Source organism: Haliotis asinina, chromosome 4 (assembly GCF_037392515.1).
Source record: "Haliotis asinina isolate JCU_RB_2024 chromosome 4, JCU_Hal_asi_v2, whole genome shotgun sequence".
Taxonomy (NCBI): Eukaryota; Metazoa; Mollusca; class Gastropoda; order Lepetellida; family Haliotidae; genus Haliotis; species Haliotis asinina.
In genome coordinates, this window is record NC_090283.1 from 57,544,871 (window position 1) to 57,567,469 (window position 22,599).

Here is a 22,599-nt window from a genome sequence, read left to right on the forward strand (position 1 = left end):
TATTTGAAATCAGAAATACTTTCTCTGGGTAATAAGATACTGCAAAAGACTTGTTGGATTTCTAATAATAATCCTTCTGTATAGTGGTCTAGATTTTCAAAGCTCTCTCAGCGCTAAGACAGTCATAAATGCCATACATAACTTATGACTACCTTGGCGCTACGAGAGCTTCGAAAATCTAGGCCCTGATTTTGAGTGTGTGAACATTTAACAACTTCCCACCAACACCAATTTCAGAGTAGTCAAACTGTTGTTAAGAAAAAGGATCAGTCTCTATTCTCATCAACTTTTCCATCAAATCTTTGGTGTTTTCAAATTCGATTTTGACATGTGACGTGTTGTCAAACTCTTGTTGTTCAGAAACAACCATCCGAGGTCAAACAAACTGCTACCTGACCAGACCGATAAGGACGTGCTCTGATGACATGGAAGTTTGACACCATGTGTTTGATGTGGAAAATGCAAGTTTGACAATCTCAACAACATGAGTTGTCACACCATAGTTTGCTGTGTGAAGGTCACTTTTGGCAACCAACAGTTAACAAGGGAATTGTCGAAGTTTGCTGATTGGTCCAGCATCAGCTCTATGCAAATACACTCTTAAAGTACTGTTTGTTGCCATCAAGGACATATGAAGATATAGCCGGATTGTGAACTTAAAGTCTATAAAATCCAAAGCAGATCTGCAAGGCAGTCAGAGTCCTAAACCTGTCCAAACAAACATTATATTTACAAAATGCACTTCAGTCATCAAATCACTCCACCTTCTGAACCAAAGTCAGTCGATGGAAACATCGCTTGGCATGTGCCATCAGGTTTGGTTTATGCTTGTACACCTTCCCACATTCACAAGGGAAGACTTTGTCCTCATGAGCAGACTCCTTGTGATACAACATGGCTCTCTGATCTGAGAACAGTCTCTCACACACGGGGCAGGCTGTTCGTTTCCTTTTCGTTTTTCCGCCAGAAGGTGACACAAGCAATCCACTGCTGCCTGGCAGGTCTACAGGTCTCTCGGACATAAGTCTGTGAATCGATCCCATTGGTAACACACCTGATCCCTGAGGGTAGGACAATTGTTCCGAAAAACTTCCAAGATGACTGCCATATGTTTGTTCTCCGACTGGGAGATAATTGGACGTGTGCAGTTTTGGAAAGGATCCACAGTCTGAAATGAACAAGAAAGTCATGTCACAATGGTTGTCTGTTTGGCATTAACATGGTGGAGTGAAACACTGAATACAACAATGTGGCAGCATGAACCCTACTTGGTGGTGTTAAGTCATCCTCCAGATGCCAAAGTGCTGTGCAGCTATCTGGAAAGGAAATGTTTACCTGGTATGCAAAAGCCAGTATTTCAATTATTTGATCAGCATTGTAGAAGTTGATAATGGTTTAAGAATGTACATCAAAACATCAGTCTGATCACCCTCAGTCATTGCCCACTACAACAATCCAGCCCTGAGTATCAGTCACAAATTATTCGAAGGTGCAGTTCTGTCATATATTAATGGTTTAATCATTACCGCATGCAAATACATGTAGTATATTTAGTTTTTTGTAAGCCTTACGACTGATTTCCTTCTAAAAGAGTGAGTGAGTGAGTGAGTGAGTGAGTGAGTTTAGTTTTACGCCACACTCAGCAATATTACAGCTATATGGCAGCGGTCTGTAAATAATCAAGTCTGGACCAGACAATTCAGTGACCAACAACATGAGCATCGATCTACGCAATTGGGAACTGATGGCATGTGTCAACCAAGTCAGTGAGCCTGACCACCCGATCCCATTAGCTGCCTCTTACAACAAACAGAGTCGCTTTTATGGCCAGCATGGGTTGCTGAACGCCTATTCTACCCCGGGACCTTCACAGGCGCTTGTATAAGAAGCATCAAAAATGGGCGACAGGTTTCCGTTTTAAGTTGTTACTGGAAACAAAACATCAGTGCAAGAAACTTAACCAGTCTATAAAACAATTGGGTCAATAGTCAAAATAGTGGTTCCCTTAAAATCTGTGATAACACCTGGTGTTTGTGAAAAGGGCAAACATATCCTGTTCAGTCTTTCAAACAATATGGATGAAAAATTGACCTACAGCCAACAGGCCTTCAGTCTAGTGACAACTGTCTCAAAACAAACCAGACAATCTGGTGATTGACCAGACAATTAAGAGACGCTGTTGTGCATTTACTGATTTGTTGAAAAGTGAAAACGAATATTTGTTATTTTTGAATACATCTGCTAGGTGCAAGGCAGAGATTTTGTGGTCCAGAGGAAGACCCCATTAGGAATCCGTCTCCAGCAATTCATGCAAGTCAACTCAGAAGGTGTATTTGAGAATTGGTCTTGTCACTCGAGGTGAACAATGTGTATAAGTACTTGTTGACTTTGTTGATGCTTGTCAGTGTATTGAAGCTGTATATACTCTTCAAAACATGTAGTTGAACCTGAACTTTGAAGTCTGGTAGAAAGAAAAGCCATTGAGGAACGTTACAATGACATTCATCTTGTGTATGCAGCATCATTTCACGTTATCACCACACACAAACACAATGCATGGGAAACACGTGAACAACGTGGGAGCCTCCTACACGTGCATGGGGTGTCATTATGAATCTTGACATTTTTACGGCAGGTCAATAAATCACTGCAGACTATTTTTTCCAATAATTTTCTTGCATCTGTGCATGGTCAGGGTTTTCAGAGTCAAATCATACACTACTGACTGAAAATTGTAAACCTGAAATTTTCATGTCATACTCCAATCACCCAGTCTAAGTAAACTTCGTTACACTCCACCTCTGAGTGTAACAAAACCTCTTTGAAGGTCGCGTCAGGTAACCTTTGAGCGACCAATGACCGTCAAATAAAAGGCGAGACGGTTAAGTAGATTTAACCAGTCAGATAACGGCTACAATTTAGGGATAGGAGGGACTTTCAAAATATTCAGGTCACTGACACAGATCACTCCACAAACAAAAATCCGCATATAACATAATTTTTTTTACCTGCAGTATATATGCTTTGGGGTTTCTGTTGACATGGTTACCATTAGCTAATATTTCCGCAAGACGACATCCTTGAATATTGCCAAAAACACCATTTTTAGTGACTGTTTACTCACCGTTGTCATGGTTGTACATACGCCGTGTGCATCACCCGGAAGCGAGCAATTTGGTAACCTGTGTTCTGATTGGTCAATCTCAAAGGTTACCTGACGCGACCTCCCATAAGGTTTTGTTAGACTCAGTGGTGGAGTGTAACGAAATACACTGTGACTAAGTTCACTTAGACCGTCCAGTCACCTAACAAGGGGGATAACTGAACGAACAGCTTTGCTTTGAATGAAATCCATGTGGTGATACATTCTCAAAACATCCATTATTATTGTGTCCATATTGATTCAATCCCATATATCTCCCAATTTCAACAATCATAGATTGAAAGTACAGTTCCCCTACTTTCTTTGAAGAGTATATATCATCACGATGACCAGTTTTTCAGGGTTGGTGGAGAAGCCTAGTGGTTAAAGCATTCACTCATCACGCTGAAAACCCGGTTTGATTCCCCAAATGGGCATGATGTGAAGTCCATTTGATTCCATGACATTGCTGGAATATTGCTATGTGTGGCATAAATTCTCAATCGCTAGATTGTCTGATCAAGATCTACTATTTAAAAGCTAATGTCATGTGACAGAGATATCACCGAGTGCGGCAATAAACAACAAACAAAACTCTGATACCTGAACAGCATATAGAAGACCGAGACTAGGTGTCCATTTAACCATGTTCAGCACCCAATGCTAAGACACTACACACTTTGCGATGGCCAATAAGTCCGGTCCTATACTTGTACACCTTCCCACACTGACACTGAAACACCTTCCTGTCATGGATGGCTTCCTTGTGGTAGATGAGAGCCCCCTGGTCGGAGAAGGACTTCCCACACTGGGGACATGGCCATGCTCTCTTCCTGACAGTTGGCCCACCAGAGGATGGGCTCACACACTGAAACACGGCATTCATTGAAGGGCTCATGTGCATAAAGTTTGGCAAGGGGAGTCCAGCTTGAGGTCCCCAGACTTGGCCCTGGGTCATAGGATCACCTGAAAGTAACAAAGCCAGAGCTTGACCAATTCTTCATGTACGACATCCATGGGTATAGCCTATAGATATGAATACATACAATGTAGAGAAGAACCACAAGGCTCTGTAGCCTTGAATTATATGAATAATAATCAGCCTAATACATAATATCCATATTGATCTAAAACAAACTGGCCACTCGACATATGAATAACAATTTGATACTTCAGTCTAATACATAATATCCATATTGATATAAAACAAACTGGCTCACTCCACATATGAATAATAATTTGATACTTCAACCGAATACATAATATCCATACTGATCTAAAACAAACTGGCCACTCGACATATGAATAATAATTTGATACTTCAGTCTAATACATAATATCCATATTGATATAAAACAAACTGGCTCACTCCACATATGAATAATAATTTGATACTTCAACCGAATACATAATATCCATATTGATCTAAAACAAACTGGCCACTCGACATATGAATAACAATTTGATACTTCAGTCTAATACATAATATCCATATTGATATAAAACAAACTGGCTCACTCCACATATGAATAATAATTTGATACTTCAACCGAATACATAATATCCATACTGATCTAAAACAAACTGGCTCCCTCGACATTTGGATGATAATTTGATACTTCATCCTAATATACTCTTTAAAAAAAGTAGAGGAACTTCACTTTTAATTTCAGATTGAAAGAAGAGATATGTCAGAATGAGCCAATGTAGATGTGATAATGTTTTGAGAGTGCATCACCACTTGCACTTCCTTACGACCATAGTTGTTGGTACAGTTATCGCTCTTGAAAAATGGTTTCTCATTGGCATTCTTGAAGAACAGTCAAAATCAAAGGCTTATACTTCCTATCCCCTACTTCTTTTAAAGAGTATATATTATATTCCTAATGAATACAATAAATCAGCACAAGTGCTGATAATTAATAATTAAAATGAATAATATGATCTTCCTGTTTGGTATTTCATTCACATCATGGTAAAGTTTCCAGTGGTTCATCTGGACAAGATCTATAAAATGATTTACATTTAGATTGAGTGAGTGAATTTAGTTTTACTCTGCACTCAGCAATATTCCAGCTATATTTCAGCAGTCTGTAAATAACTGAGCCTGGACCAGACAATCCAGTGATCAACATCATGAGCATCAATCTGTGCATTTGGAAACCGATGACATGTGTCAACCAAGTCAGCAAGCCTGACCACTCGATCCTGTAAGTCGCTTCTTACGATTCATATTTGGAAATAGACCTTCAACAACGTCACAATGATGAAACGCACACTACTTTATAAAAACGAACCCACAGAAAATCAGTTCCATCAGTTAAGATGACATGTAAGAACACGCTCAGGAGGCAAAGCCCTTACATTTCTTACTACACCAGATCAGAATCCGTTGATTTAACAAACAGTTTATGTAGGGAGTCCTCAGAGCAGACTGAATCATTTGTCAGCTGTCAGGTGATTTTCTGTACTTTTTCGTTTTTCTGAATGTACATTGTTCCAGTAATCAAAACTGACCCCATTTTTCATATTCAGTGCAATTATTTTTAACATGATGACTTCTGCTGAATGTGACTACAGATGGTTTAAGTGGGTGACATTTTGTGTGGAACTGGGGCTGGTCTGCTTTGTTTCCTGCACTTGGGAAAGGAGCTGGGTGAGGTGGAATTTCTTTTGTTCTCTTTGCAGCTTTTCTTATAGCTGCTGATGGTTTAGTTCATTTTTAAAAAATATTACTACAGAAGTCAAATGGAAGTTACCTGGTTTTATATAGCCTTCAACAGCAGAGGTGAGTGCTGGCACTTACCATATCATGGAGTCATGTACAGTGAGACCCTGGATATCCAGACACATATATTTTTGCATATACTGTCTGGATAACTGAATATCCAGATATCTGGATTTCTGTCTTCCAAGACTTTGTTGTTGAAATGGTAGACAGCATACAGTTCTGGGTTAAAATCACTTCCAAAACAGCACCACGGTCATTTTGATGCACAATTACAATTCACCCGCTGATAAGTCATTAATCCAGATTAGCAGACCATGTCTCGTATCAAAACACCTGAACACTCGCACTTCACTTCAAAAGGTCAGTGGAAGATCGAAGCTTCGTGTGGATAAGTGAGTCGATCCTGTACTGATTTAGTTGGTTCTTTTGGAAAATTTACTGTTCAGCCACAAAAAACAAATATCTGTTACGGACAGTCACCTTCAGAGTGCAAGAGATTGTGTTTACAGTCACCTTCAGAGCGCAAGAGATTGTGTTTACAGTCACCTTCAGAGCGCAAGAGATAGTGTTTACAGTCACCTTCAGAGCGTAAGGGATTGTGTTTACAGTCACCTTCAGAGCGTAAGAGATTGTGTTTACAGTCACCTTCAGAGCGTAAGAAATTGTGTTTTAGGGGAATTGACCAGAAAGTTTATTATTTGTGGTCCAGGTATCCAGGGTCTCTCTGTACCTTTGAGGTAATCAGTGGCAAGTGAGAGATTTAGTTGATTCTTTCAAAATTGGTGAGTATGTATGGGATGCTGAACAGCCAATTTTGTGACTCCATGATTGATTTTTGTGGTTGTTTGAAGACAAGTGTATATTAACAGAAGATATATTTAATAAGAAAAATCCTGAATATATACCGGAATATGATAATTTAAGCATATTAAGGTTGTCTCAATTCAGTCATTTTTTTATCTTCAACATTCTCAGATAGACAGACACAAAGTAATTTTAGTGTTAGCAATACAAACCAGAATTGTGCAATATAAGAATAAAAGGATACAGAATAAGTATTGTTGATGAAAGCTGTCTAAACAGGAGACTGCATCCTTCATACATATTCAAAACAGAGGAGCAACTGTTTCATTACCCTATTTTAGCAATAATTCAGCAATATCACAGCAGGGGACACCAGAAATGGGCTGTAGCCATGTGGAGAATCCAACCCGGGCCTTGCAGCAACTAGTGAGCGTTTTAACCACACAGGTACCATAAACCACCTTTTCTGAACAAGTGTTTTGGGGTTTAATATCACTTTAACAGTGTTTCATTTTCTTAAATCAAATCTTATCTGAAATAATGCAGTAAGCTTATATATAGATTATTGGTGATGTCTTTCTACTCATCTTCATATATGTTACCTATGCTACACATTTGGGAAATTACGCTTTCACAGTGAGTGAGTGAGTGAGTGAGTTTCAGTGAGTTTAGTTTTTATGCCACACTCAGCAATGCTCCGTGAAGTACTGATTCTTGTACCTTTTTCTTCACTTGTCACTGAAGTTGAGTGGGAGAGATTGCTGTCTTTGTGTGCTGCTGTTTATGTGTCTTTCCCTCAGAATGTGTGTTCGAATCCTGGATTGGACTCAACCCAAAAAGAATCTTTACTGAGAAAGAGTAATACCTTGGCTGGCTTTTTATCCAATCAGGTGTCTACACTGGGAAGTTGTGCGGACCAATCAAAACTCACCTTCACATTTTAAATTATGTAACTGATTATCGAACTTGGCAACACAAATGATGCTGAGGTACTCTGAAAGAGGTAGGAGTTTTTGCAACTTTTTTTAAAGTTTCAAACCTGTCCATTTGTCTGTATGAGTTCCCCAAAATCTGAGTTGCACTACAAACAAACCGTCCCGGCTGCAACCACTATCTTTGTTAACACTGGCAAGCTCATCAAGCCTATCTGACTGGCTACTGTGAGAATGCAGGGCCAGCAAAGGGAGGTAATAAAGATGCATCCAGGGTATAGTAGAGATTTATTGGAAAGTATACCCTGGTGATATTCAGTATGTTGCCTGTTAAGCTAAGATGAATCTTCAGCAGGCAGTAGGCAGGGCTTTTTTCTCTCTGCTGCAGACATGTTATGCTTTGCGAGTGGCAGATTCTACCTGCAGAGCAGTACGGTTACCCTCTATGCAAACACCTGGTGTTCTAATAGACTTAGCAAGATCCAGATGAATCTTCGACAACACTAATCAAGTGTGGACACATTTTGTGTGGTGTAGACATATCATGTTGTGTGACTGGTAGGTTCTATAGTTGAGCACTGCCCTACCCTATTTGCAAATAACCTGGTGTCCTTACAGATTTATTTAGACACATCACGGTGTCCTCATTCTGACTCAACACTGTCTCCACAATGATAACTTTCTGGACTATCTCAAACAACTCATCTCCATAAATGCACCCCACCGAAGTCTCCGATCATCCTCTGCCTCCCCTCACCCTATGCATATCTCCAAACCAACTGTCTCATCGAGCCCTCTCCTTTGCCAGCCCTGAACTGTGGAACTCTCTTCCAAAGGAAATCAGGAACACATCATCACGATCCAGCTGAATCTTCCACAGTCAATAATCGAGAATGGTTATTCTGTAGTATGGACACATAACAGTCATGTTCACACACTTGATGTAATTTCCATATAGACTTGTGTGTTATATTTAGAGTAGCATAAAGTATTTTCATGAATGCAATTTTCGTAAGATACTAGTCAAATTTTGCATATTTGTGAGGAATCATCTTCCCAACAATGACATAATATCTGTTTAATTTTCCATTGCTTATTTACTGAATTTCAACAATTGATCAACCTATGCACAGTGCCAAGAACTTAGGCTGTTACGATATACTTGCATATTTGATGAATAGAACCGTAGCCCTTCATGAATACAATTGGTAATCTATGGTGACCAGAACCGTATATGAATGAATATTTACATTTTTTTAAAGGAGCATGTTTTACTTGAGCTCTTATATACTTTCTCAAAGTGAGATAAGCAAGGATGGAATATGTACTAGAATTGCAGTAGAGCAAGTCATGTCAGTTTTAATGGCTGCACATGGTGCAATACGTAAGATGATTAATGTGATCTCATATTAACTATAGTGGTCAGAAAACTGAACTGAAATTACGTGTGTAGAGCAGATATGATTTCACATTTGCCTGTAAAAGTTTTACAAAGATCCATCCTAAACTTGCTTTATTAAATCATGTATGCTACACTGACATAACAAATAAGTCTATGGACATTACATTAAGTGTCTGAATAGAACTAGCACAGGCCATGAGATTGGTAGGCCTACCCTTTCCACAAACACCTGGTGAATCACAGATTTAGAGTGATCCATGTATATCTCTTCCATTTGTATCTTTAGTACAACTGAATCCTCTAAGGACAATACTAAAGACTGACTGTTTGCTGGTTCAGACATAACATGTGAGTTATGGATTGTTCCTGAAGCACTGGGCATGGTTACCCATCCTGTAGACCGGTCTCGTCTGTGTGATCTATTCATATCATTTTTTTGCACCATTTTTCTTTTAATGTCCAATGGAATTTGTCAAGCTGATATTCACAAATGGTTATTCTTTCAAACTGTTTAGTATTTGGAATGCTTAATAAAAACTATCCTGACAACAATTAACACATGTAGACAGTAAGAGCTGAGGATGCATACAGACATTAGCAGACATAAGCTGACAGTAGCAGACAGAAGAAGACAGCAGACATCAACAGACATTGACAGACAGTAGCAGACAGCAACAGACATTAACAGACAGCAGAAGACAGTAGCAGACATTAACAGACAGTGGCAGACAGAAGACAGTAGCAGACAGCAGAAGACAGTAGCAGACAGTAGCAGATATTAACAGACAGCAGCAGACAGCAGCAGACATTAACAGACAGCAGCAGACAGCATATGCGTTGTTCCAATGGTCCATTGGATAATGTTAACACTTTTCACTTTATGGTGATGGTCTGTAAATAATCAAGCCTTGACCAGACAATCCACAAATTATCATCACAAGAAAGATAAAGAGACATTTCATGAAGACAATTTATTCTGTTTGTACAAACCATATTTGTCAAACACATGACACAAAGTCTGCCATTTTTCAGAGTCACATGACATGAATAAATGAAACTTGTCACGGAAAGCATACCTGCACCATCATAGAGGCCATTTTTAATTCTGATGTAATTTGTTTTCAAGTAATAACCATAAAGGCTAACATCTGAAAACCAGTAAACAGTCTACTGAAATGAAGGGGTGTCCTAATATCCAAAACAATATCAAACAAATAAACTTACATAATGTGTTAACTCTGAAAACAAAACAAACCTGTCTTGACTTGCGTGACCACAACGTGTGCAAAATACATACAGTGAACAACTATACAACTGAAATAAATACCATCTTTGTAGGTTGTGGGCTCCCCAGGGAGTTGATAATTAAACTGAATGTTCTCTACATCCATAGGTAGTAATATAATGCTTTCAGCATGCTTCAGGGAGTAGATTTGGCATGTCTATATTTTTTTCAATGTCAACACAACTGAAACAGTTATCTTAGATATTCCTGGATAAGTCAAGGGTGCTTTAAATAATTAGCTACTGTAAATCAAGAAATTTGTGCACCAATGTATGTTTACAAGTGTCAACCAACAGACGCTTTTGCATCATATTTTTGTAACTTAGCTAATTCTCAAAAATAAATTGCAACTGAAAGTTCTACCTAAAGAAAATCCACCAACATAAGAAAGGTTGACACTAATCGTGTGTGTGTGGTGTGATGCATGCGTGCGTGTGTATGGTGTGTGAGTTGAGTGTGTGCATGCGTGTCCATGTGTTCCACATATGACTACTTGTAATGTAAGTCATTAGTCTTCCTCCATGTTAAACGTTGTTGTCAAATGACGTACCGACTATGTGACGGTGGGTGGGCGTGATTGAGGGTGGGCTGCCATGATGTCAATGTAATAGATTTAGAACATACACAAACCTTAGCGCTGCATATGAATAAATCTGTGATAGTGTCTCGCAGGCCATATGGCCGGATGGTATACTTTTCAACTGATTCATCTGTGTGACACTCTTTTAGCAAAGTATATCATGTGACACTTAAATAAAATATTCTGTTATCTTATCTTTTCTGTGTTGTCTTAAACTAGTGGCTGATAATAAGACGGAGATAATGAGACGGATTATTTGTTGACTGGACCTGCAAATTGCGTCATGGTATTTTTGCGAGCTCACTCAGTTTTCACAAACATATCATGCTCACAAAAATCTTGTGAGTTACAGTATTGATCACCAAAGCAATTTCCTACAAGAACCAGCCTAGAAATGAGTTGTAAACATATTTCTATGTTAACATGTCAATGTGCCTATATTCTGTCATTGAATAGTAATACAGTGTAACAATTACACTGGCCCAGTCCACAAATATCACAAATTGATGTCAGTAAGTCAATTATAAAGCCTACAAGAGCGACACTAAGAAAATACAATTTTAATTTAAAAGGATGTTCTGAAAACCGACTGAGTGGGAGAACTACAGTTGACCTGCAACCAACAATTAAGAATGAATAGCAAACAAACATGTATATTATAATAGCTCTACACAACACCATTATAAAGGGTAAGTGCTGTACATCAATGCCCAGACTTCACTAAAACACCAAACGTTCCGCGATTTTGAAAAGATTAATTTCATATATACTCATAAAAACAAATAAGGGAACACATGAAGGTACAGAATTTCACTCACAGTGTAATACACACCTCACTAGCGAGTGAGTGAGTGAGTTTAGTTTTATGCTGCACTCAGCAATATTCCAGCTGTACGGCAGGGGTCTTTAAATAATCGAGTCTGGACCAGACAATCCAGTGATCAAAACATGACCATCGATCTGCGCAATTGGGAACCGATGACATGTGTCAACCAAGTCAGCGAGCCTGACCACCCGATCCCGTTAGTCGCCTCTTTTGACAAGCATAGTCGCCTTTCATGGCCAGCATGGGTTGCTGAAGGCCTATTCTACCCCGGGACCTTCACGGGTCTCATACCCTCAGTGTACGCTCAGACTGCTAACACTTATTATTACCCATCGTCACCTCACAACTTTTAAGAAACCTGGAAAAGAATTAAGAAACACTCATACTTTCATGTGTTTGTTTATTTGTGTCGATGAGTACATGTCCTCATAGGTCTCACACACAACATCCTATCAAATAATCTAACCAGATCAACATAATATTTGCAAATGAGTCAAGACCTGATAATAAAATCATACAATACATTTGCTTTGAGAACAACAACCTCTTGTACTATCATGTGTTCCCTTATTGGTTTCCATGACAACCTATATATATATAACACCTTTTAATCAGTAAATGAGTCATCATCAGAACAATGTAAAATAGCTTGAGACCATGCATACAGTGACTAGACTCCATCAGTCTTTGCCATGGGGTCTTTTCTCCACAGGAGTGGGCACAGGAGGCAGAGTTGCCTTTCTTTGGTGTGACTGTGGTTCAAATCCAGAATTATCCCTGATAATGTTCCGTGGTTTGTTGACATCATACACAAGCTTGTGTAGTAATGGTCATGCAGATGCATCTCTTCATCGTTTTAATCAATCTGAATAATCAACTGAGATGTTTTTGTTAACCATCTAGATACTCCCTTTAATGAAAAAATATGCCAGCGAGCAGCAACCATCAAGATTACCTATATCCTAGCCCAGCCATGACCCAAACCTAGCAAAGATCCAGGTCAGAATTTGTCTTAGCACCCCAAGCTTGTCATAAGAGGTGACTAACAGGAACAGGTGGTCAGGCTCGCTGACTCGGTTATTACGTATGAGTTATTAATTACTGTTTCAACAAAGCATCACAAAGATGCACCACTGACTAATTAAGTGACATGTTTGAGTTGAACTTCTAGTTTTACCATTTGACGAAGAAGTATGCCAGCAAGCTTGGTAAACATCAAGCTTACATGTATCCTGTCAAAAGTCCAATCATGATCCCCAAACCAGTGAAGATCCGGATTAAAATCTGTCTTCAGTAACACCTGCTTGTCACAAGAGGTGATAAAAGGGATCAGGTGGTCCGACTCCCTGACATGTGGATACACAATGCCAAGATAATGTAATCCCAAATCTGACATATGTAACATCACTGACGAGACTGGTGCATATAGTTAATTATTTGTTTGTTTATTGTTCTGGACCAAATGAACCAGTGATTGACACCATAAGCATCGATCTACACATTTGGGTTACGATGACTTGAAAAGAAATGGGTGAAACGGAGCATGTCTTCTTTGTTGCTATCTCAAATTTGATTGATTAGTAAGTTCACTTTGGTTCTGTCTTTTGTGTGAGAAGAGGACATCTGGGTTTGTGGTACACTAAGCCTGATCGATACGTGTAGACCTTCCCACACGCACAACCATATGTGACCTTATCATGGAAAGCCGCTGTGTGGTACTTCAAGGTCCTCTTACTTGACAGGACCTTACCACACTGAGGGCAGACCACACGGCCACTTCCCTCAGATTCCGCATCCTGGCCAGGTGTTTTCCTGAACATCGAATTCAGGAAACCTTGGCTTGAGGCAGTCGCAACAGATATGTTCCATGGGAAATCTGACAAGAAACCTGGATCTTTCTGATATCCCGTATTGTCATTTCCAACCTGCTTGAAACCATCTGAAACTCCTTGACCTGAAAGTAACAAAAAGCTCAGATCAGTTTCAAGCAATCCACAATATGTCAGATCGGCACTGTACACCAAGAAACAGACATCAAACCTGGTCAGTTATGCTCCAGCTGAGAGAAAGTTTTGGAGAACGTTCTGAGGCCAGAATTAATGGTACCAAAATATAATGTGACCACCCAGAATTGAACTCTTTGGGGGATTTATAACAAAGCAGGCACCAAAAGCAAAGAGATGCCTCATTACATCACCTATGCAACAAGATAACACAATCCATCATAGGGAGTTATGTTTAATGCCAGCAAATATCACTGCAGCAGACATCAGAAATAACCTTCATATATTGTACCAATGTGTGGAATCCAGTCTGGAACATGACTAGTGAACACTTTAACCACTGAACAACCTCCAGCTTCAGAACACAGACCTTTATCACCAGCTGATATACATCCAGCTTTGCCTGTGAAATGTACAGTTACCTATAAAGAAACGCGAAAGCATCACGTGACCACACACTACTTCAGTATTTCAGTGCTGAAACCTATTATTCGGGGACTGATCTGTAATAATCATAATCGCACCGGATTGAAAATTGTTTCTTGATCCTGTAGCAGGTCAGACAAAACCCAACAGTGAGTGAGTAAGTATGGTTTTACACTGCTTTTACCAATACTCCAGCAATATCACAATAACGAACACTAGATTTAGGCTACACACATTGTATCCATGTGAGAAAAAAACTCAGGTATTCAGCGTGACAAACATACGTTTGATATATTAAGCTAACCCATCTCACCTCAAAAACCAAAGAAATAAATTTGGAAGTACTACAAGTTTAGAAATCTGGCACAGCAGCACAATCCCAGAACACTGCCCACAGTCTACTAAAACCTCAGCAACAGCCAAGACACCTTGAGGACCAACAATGAATGCACCAATTTATGGAAATAACCGATTGGTCATCCAAATTCAAGAAAACCAACAAATTTGTCACCAGTGAACATGTCAGTGTAATAAGAACTGAAACAGACATATGTTACGTAGCTGTGTCATAATCACAATGTGAAACTAATACCAGTTTTAGTCCTGCAGACGGAGTTTCTGTCTAACAGTTGGAGTTGAGGCCATGAACATTGAATCTGTGTCTGTTCAAAGATCTGCCCAGAGTGAAGGTCTGCCCACACTCAGTGCACGTGAAGCTGGTGGATGTCCTGGAGCACTGTGGACGGTACGCTGGCTCATAGTCCTCATCCTCACAAGGCACATCCACCCTCTTGACCTTTCTGGATCCACTGTTTGTCTTAGATGGTGTCTTACTCAGCACTGGCCTTGACAGTGGCTTAGTATGAAGAGCTGGATGTTGAATTCCATGCTTTGAAGGCAGACGTTCTTGCATAACATTCAGAGATGCTGTTTGGAAGAAGGATGACACAACTTGATTTGTCAAATTCTGCGGGTCAAGACATCCAAGTTCATCAGATGTACTTTGCGTTGAAGTGCTATGCTTTTTATGGTCCCTTTTTGAACTACGTTTAGACAATCCCGAAGGAGGTGGAAGTTTTTCTGACTGTGATGAAGCTTGTACCAACCCTGGAAATAACAGATCCGACTTTGATTCAATGTTTCCTCCAGAATCTACCAATGTGTTCTCTGAGCTGACGCTACATGAATTAGTGTTCTTCCTCTGGGGCAAGTTATGTGGTACACTCAGTTCTTGAGATGACCCAGTTGCTGGAATCCCGGGATTTGAATGATAACCAAACTGTGAGTGAACCTTAAACGCCTCAGACGGCCAGGTATCAACAGGAGCTTCCAGATGGCTTAAAGAGGAATGTGCTGGATCAGGTTCAAAATGACTCCCTTCTTTCAGAAAATCAAGGTGGCTCTCTCCACCCTTTGAAAGGCCACTGTAAGAAAATGAGCCCGCTTCATACCCATCTGAGCACTGATGAGAAGACATATGTTCATGGCCTCTTTCATCCTCCCGTTTTATCAAAATGCTGTCTGCTATACACTCACTGAAACTTTGTGAGTTCCCATGACCTGAAAGCAACAAAAAAGGAAATTTCGAGATTCAGTTCATCTATGACGGCTACAATGATGAAAGCACAGCACAACAAAGGGTTAGTGTTTGTCACGACAATTCTGATACACAACACATCTCTGTCGGTGGTGCAATATTGACGGTTTATACTTGTACACTTTGCCACAAACACACTCATAGGACACGTTATCATGCACGGCTATTTTGTGAAAGCTGAGTGTTCTTCTACTCGAGAAAGTTTTCCCACACTGAGGACACTGGATTCTATTCGGTTGTTGCTGAGCTGAGCTAAATGGTATCAGATCGAAAGAACCGTCATTAATGTTTTGATAAAAGTCCTCCAAGAAGTTCAAAGAAGATTCGTTTTGTAAGCCACTGTTGCTTCTGCTTGACAACTGTTCGGGGGACTGAATGAAACTGACAGAACTCCTCACACCTGAAAGCAACAAAAAGTTCACAATAGTGTCCAGGTAAAAGTCCTTGAATTATGAGATGAGCATCATGTGTTGGCCAATTTCCAGGTGTTATTGAGTATTTGAAGCGCAGAAATATTTCATTTGAAACCTCTGGCTGACACTGTCAGTTCCAAATGTATTCCAGCAGACGCTGTCAGTTCCAAATGTTTCCCCGTGCTTCAAATACTCAATAACACCTGGAAATTGGCCAACACATGATGTTTATCGACATTGTAAACAAAAAAGTAAACCAAAGGGTTTTACTGTATGCACTCGTTTACATAAAGTACGCCTACAGCAGTGAAGTGGCATCAGCTAGCCGTTTCAGCTGGTTCCCATGGTAGCATCTGGAGTTGCTCATTTGTGACATCATTCTGACTTTACATCACAATATAATTTGAATGATGTCACCACTGTTGATGACACAAGGAAACAATTGTTTGCGATGTTTCTACGTGTCAATACGCAGCAAATGATCTTGCAGTTTCTGGGAGTCAAATACCATTTGATCATGTTTTTCAACCAATCTGACTACAGAACACTGTGGCTTTTGGTTTACATTGGCATGTAGATGTGATACACATGTAGGTGAAAATGTATGGATGACATCTTCTGTTCCTGAGTGATAGAGCGAGTACAGTGTTACTTTTAGCAATATTTCAATATCACGGCTGGGGACACTAGAAATGGGCTTCCATGCATGGTGAGTTAACGCTTTAACCACTAGGCTGCCCCACAACCCTGAAGAACAATATGCATCAAAGTATATGTTCTTAAGTCTCAATCAGGTAAAATGGTCAAATTTGTCATCAGGCCACCCCACCATCCTGTAGAACAAGATGCATCAAGGTTCTTACGCCTCTATCAGGTGAAAGAGCAGAATATACATGTACATCGAAACATTGTGTCTCGCTTGTGCCAAATAAAGTTTATTTGTTTAATTTAAATACGGTTATCATACTGCAATAGAGTGAGTGTGATAGTACTCAAGACCCTTTCAGCAATATCCCATTAACATCAGCGTGGGGAACACCTGAAATGAACTTCACACATTGTACCCATGTGGGAAATCGAACCCAGTCCTGGGGCATGACGACCAAACACTTTAACCTCTCAGCTACCTCTCAGCTACCCCACACCCCACAAAAAAAGAATAGGAAAGGATTAGGTATTTTCACATCCTCTTCCTTTCTCCCATATTTTTATCATCAGCAACATTCCACAACCTTCATCAGTAGGCATAATGCAGGCATAATGTTTCAAGCTCCATGAACCCATTCACTGTGCACATGTTATGAGTGCTGCGCAGCACAGCTGTTGAAACCACTTTTCCCCCCCAGTGCTGGGTGAAAATTAGTGAATAGTGAATCAGTTTGAACTGACCTTTTTTTTCATTTCATTTTTTTTTTCAACTTTATAGGTTGAATTGGCATTTTTGATGATTTGTTTCAGTAAGTGCATACCGAAAGGTATCAGAATCTGCAAAGTTGTGTTTTACGTTATATGTGACCTTTATGTTTTAGAAAAGAGCAAGTCAGCAAAGACTGGCAGACATTCCATCGATAGTTTCCAGTCACTTCAGATCAGTGCAAATCTTATAGGAACTTTATCCAAAATAAGAACGATTGAAGAAATAAGGTTTTGAAAAGTTGAGACAGGTAGCAAACTGTACTTTTTCAAACATGCATGTGGCATCACTGAAGTTAAATGCTGGAGTGGACAGTGTCCCTCTACTATGGCACTTCTCGTAAATTTTGTTTTCAGGACACACCATTCTCATGTCTTGTTTTACGGATCTGCCTGTTGTATTACTTCAAGCATAAGGAAGAAAAAAAAAATAACCCTACTCAAAAAGTAAAATTCTAATTTTTTATAGGACAAAAATTGTAAACTTGTACGAAAGGGTTTTATAAATGTTTTTTTCCACCCATATATACTTCATAAATTGCCAAAAGTATAATACATTAGCTTAAAAAATAAATATTACTTTGACTTAAAGGTCAAGTTCAATTTCATACACTCTTGTTTCTGTGAAATATTCAAACCTAGAACAATTTTCAGAATCTTCCTTCCAAAAGGAAAGGGAAACAAAGTAATATTGCACTTTACATTGGTGGACATCAATAACTGCATCTGAACCAAGCGATCCAGTGACAAATCACCTGTTGGTTTAAACGGACATGCAACCAAGTCAACATGCCATACAATCCAGTTAAATTCAGTAACAGAACAGTAAAAGCCACCTGCACCTAATTCGAACCCAGAGTCAAGGAACCAAGGCAATTAAGTTGTTTACCTCTTGCAATCAGAATAGGCCTTAAACCAAGTCGAACAACAAGCCTGAAGTAAACATTCAAGGCTGTATTTCGGGTCCAGCATAGTATTTTTATGACTTGCTCACAATGTACAGAGCAACTCAGTTTGCCAAAGAGTGAGTGCCTTTTTAGCTGCCTTGGCATTGTTGCAGCAATATCAGAGCAGGGGACACCAGAAATGGGCTTGACTCAATGTACCCTTGTGGGCAATCAAACACAGTTCTTTGGCATGACTAACTGACGCCAACCCTCTTTTGGGCCTAAGTGTAATACTGGAAGTCAAAAAGTGTAATGTGGACCTAAAAAGTGTAATTCTTGTCTTCGACTCACTTCAATATAGTTTTCACAGTAGAAAAGCTTATATTTCACATATTGTGTAATAGCGTAATTAACTGGTTAAAATCGTAATAATTAGGCCAACAGCGTAAGGGTTGGCATCTCTGTTTAACCACTCGACATGGAACATTATCTAGCCTCATGTCGAGCTTGGATTGGTCCACGTGACCCTGATGAAATACCATGTACATACATCACAATCCGCAAGCGAGAGTATAAAAGTCGTGTACTCCCGCTACGAAAGTCACATCACCCCACTACGCCTCGGTGACAACACGAAGTGAGAAAAGCATGCATCGACAAGCCTTTAGTAACGTGCGGTGCACCGAGGTCAAACAGTAGCATCTCAAGTATATAAACACAATTTGCGTGTTTGCGATTTGATGCGTGTTGTTTTGTTTTGATTTAGTGAAAACGCTCCGCCAGATAAATGCGCTATCACATGGTGTCGAGGGAAATACAGGGTTTTATCAGTCTCTCTGATAAAACCCTGTATTTCCCTCAACACGATGTGATAACTTATACTGTGTAACATGTCATATGTTCCTCATCTGCAAACGTTTAATCATTCCATTTCCTCCTCCCCAACAGGATGAAAAAGGTATTCCCCATGTCCCCACTCAGCCACGTTAAATGCACCTTCATGCATCGACACAGCATATTGACGATGAGTAAATGTTACAACTCAAATAAGTCATAAACTTTTATTTTGTCAAATCATATACAAATGAAAAATTATTCTGTGTGCCTTCAGATGATCAGTATGACATATCAAATAATCTGTTTGACAAATCTGATAATCACTATTACAAATCAGATCCTTAGTTTCACATATCAGATGATCAGTATGACAAATAAGATAATCAGTTTGACATATTAGATAATCAGTTTGACATATTAGATAATCAGTATAACATATCAGATGATTTGCATGTCATATCAGATAATCAGTTTAAAAATTAGATCAGTTTCACATATTAGATAAATCAGTTTGACAATTTAATCTACAATTATTAATCAATTAATTCCCAATAAAGACATTGACATCTATAAACCTTGTTTTTCTGATAGTCCAAAAAGCAAGATTTAAGGATGTCAGCTTCTTTATTGTGAATAACATAACCTTTTGCAGCGTATGTTTGCTAATTCATTAGATGAGATGAAGGGCATGCGTATGCTCCAAAATATCATGTTAGTCACAATACAGAAGTTGACAGCCAGAAATCTTGCTGTTCTTATGTATTCCACTTCTAACTGCCCTTCAAATATTTAAATCAGATAATCAGCTTGACATATCAGATGATCAGTTTGACAAATTAGATAATCAGTTTAACATCTTATATAATCACTTTCACAAAAGATAAAAAAAATCCCAATCAATCATATGGTCTAGATATGAAACTTTTAATAAACATTTAATAAACATTTAATAAACATTTAATAAACAATCAGTCATTTGAGGCAAAGTGTGAATGAGGGAAGTCCCACATACTGATACAAATTACTGGATCCATTGAGAACGTTTCACAATGTACAATAACTGTCAGTATCTCATTGCTTGAGTGAGTGAGTGAGTACGGTTTTATGCTGCTCTTAGCAATATTTGAGCAATATCGTGGCGAATGACACCAGAAATGGGCTTCACACATTGTGCCTATGAGGAGAATCAAACCCAGGTTTTTGGTGTGACTGGACAATTGACACACCATTTTACCACATTTCAAGCACACCAATTTACTTCTGTTTGCAAGGAGCTGTCTATATATCAGACAAACCACAAGATGCTCGACAGTCACTTCAGTGGGCATGGAGGTGTCGGTATGTCACCTACCCCACAAGATGCTTGACATTCACTTCAATTGGCATGGAGCAGTCAGTGTATCAGACTACCAACACCATGTATAACATTCACTTCAGTTGGCTTGGAGTTGCCAATATATCAGACAATCCAGAAGCGGACTGACAGTGACTTCAGCTGGCATGGAGCTGTCGATATATCACACAAGCCATAAGATGCTTGAGTGAGTGAGTGAGTTTAGTTTTACGTCGCACTTATAAGATGCTTGACAGTCACTTCAGTGGGCATGAAGTTGTCAGTATATCACATAACCCACACGATGTTTGACAGACAGTTCAGTTGGCATTTAGCTGTCGATGTATCAGACAACCAGCACGATGCTTGACAGCCACTTCAGTGGGCATTAAGTTGTCTGTGTATCACCCAACCCACAAGATGTTTGACAGACAGTTCAGTTGGCATTTAGCTGTTGATGTATCAGACAACCAGCACGATGCTTGAAAAGTCCCGAAGGATACATGTACACCTTCCCACAAACACAAGGGTAACTCTTCTTGTCGTGAACGGCAAGTTTATGGCAACTCAGCGTTTTTGCACTAGAAAACATCTTGCCACACTGAGGGCATGCCACTCTGCTTGGAAGACACCCCTCCATGGTGGGAAGGGGCTTTGTGGGGGTATGAGTCTGATGTACAAACCAAGCACCATCTGAAAATAGGAGAAAACCCATTCTGATCATGTAAGCCCATATCAGGTATTGAACATAGAAAATCCATTCTGGTACTGAATATATAACCCTGTAACAGGTATTGAAAATAGGTGAACAGGTACTGAAGAAAGGATAAAATCCATTCTAGAACTGATTATATAAGTGTGTAACAGGTACTGAAAAAAAGGTTCTAGAAGTGATAATGTTGCTACACTGACTGATGAAGCACAGCTTTTGCTTGCACTCGTCAGAACAAGACGAAGGGCTACCACCCTCTAGTGGTTAAAATATACCCTCGCCATGTTTTAGACCTGGGTTCAGCTCCCCACATGGAAATAAACATCCGAATCCCATATCTCATGTTTCCATCATCATGTTGAGGGGAACATTGCTGAAAGTGGCGTAAAACCTCTATCACTTACTTACTTACTTACTTACTTACTTACTTACTTACTTACTTACTTACTTACTATAAACAGTCTGTGAATACTTCAGTCTAGACAAGGCAATACAGTTAAAAGTATCAGCGTTGATCTACACTACTGGGATATGATGACGTGTCATCCGAGTCAGCAACTCCGATTCTGACCCGAATCTTTACCGATGTTCTTTAGAATGGAAAAATTTCCTTAAAAGTAGAGGTAACAAGAGCGAATGCACGCTCAAATTGTTCAACAGACGTTTGTCGTAGTCTGGCTACAATAAATCCAAACACTTTATTCACCATAACATATTTATATTAATGCATTTAACATACTGACTGATGACAGGTCGAACATTGAATTACTAGGACATAAATCAGCAAAACAATTTAAACCTAGTTAACTTAAGACTATTTTAAATTTTAATGTTTGTATGGGGTGGGGTGGGGAGTGAAGTGAAGTGAAGTGCTCCAGGGGTTGATAGAACAATGTGTATAACAACTGTCAACCAAACTGCTTGTGAACAAGGTCCAAAATGTGTTTAAGTAATTCACATACACCCCTTTCTCTCTGATCGTAACTGCTGAGGAAAATTTCTTAAATCAAAATGTTGTTTAGGTTTTATCAGGTCCAATATCAGCATGCTAAAGTAGTTCTCAAAGTTTGCTCAGAGGTTATACATATATGTTGAATCATTCTTAAATCTGAATCTTGTCTGATTTAAATAGGTCCAACGTGTGAACATAGATTGGTCTTAAAGACAGAGCACTCAACTCAAAGGTGGAACACTTGAGATAGACAATTCTTACATCTAAATCTTGCCTGGAGTTTGACATGTCCTACAATGGTTGTCAAAATAGCTCTTAAAGACA

At 39.3% G+C, this 22,599-nt stretch overlaps 2 protein-coding genes across 2 annotated transcripts in view; both read right to left on the reverse strand.

Annotated features, from left to right (window-relative positions):
- Window positions 1–755: 755 nt before the first annotated feature.
- Window positions 756–14,439, reverse strand: LOC137281039 (transcriptional repressor Rhit-like). The gene is made up of 4 exons (XM_067812192.1): window positions 14,436–14,439; window positions 13,438–13,656; window positions 3,875–4,108; window positions 756–1,168 (listed from the first exon to the last, which is right to left on the reverse strand). The coding sequence occupies exons 1-4, from the start codon at window positions 14,437–14,439 to the stop codon at window positions 756–758; spliced, it is 870 nt and encodes a 289-aa protein (XP_067668293.1).
- A 299-nt stretch (window positions 14,440–14,738) lies between these two features.
- LOC137281716 (uncharacterized) overlaps window positions 14,739–22,599 on the reverse strand; it is a 71,445-nt gene continuing 63,584 nt past the window's right edge. The window contains exon 2 of the mRNA XM_067813159.1: window positions 14,739–15,691. Within this exon, the coding sequence (XP_067669260.1) occupies window positions 14,754–15,691 (938 nt within the window). The 3' untranslated portion in view covers window positions 14,739–14,753. The remainder of the gene's footprint in view (window positions 15,692–22,599) is intronic.

Bases quoted from the DNA above. Each gene is read 5' to 3' on its own strand.
- LOC137281039 (XM_067812192.1), bottom strand. The intron at 4,109-13,437 runs GTAAGAGGACCT...TGTTACTTTCAG, and splicing joins GTGTGGTAAGGTCCTGTCAA to GTGATCCTATGACCCAGGGC. The intron at 1,169-3,874 runs GTCAGTGTGGGA...TGTTCATTTCAG, and splicing joins TGACAGGAAGGTGTTTCAGT to ACTGTGGATCCTTTCCAAAA.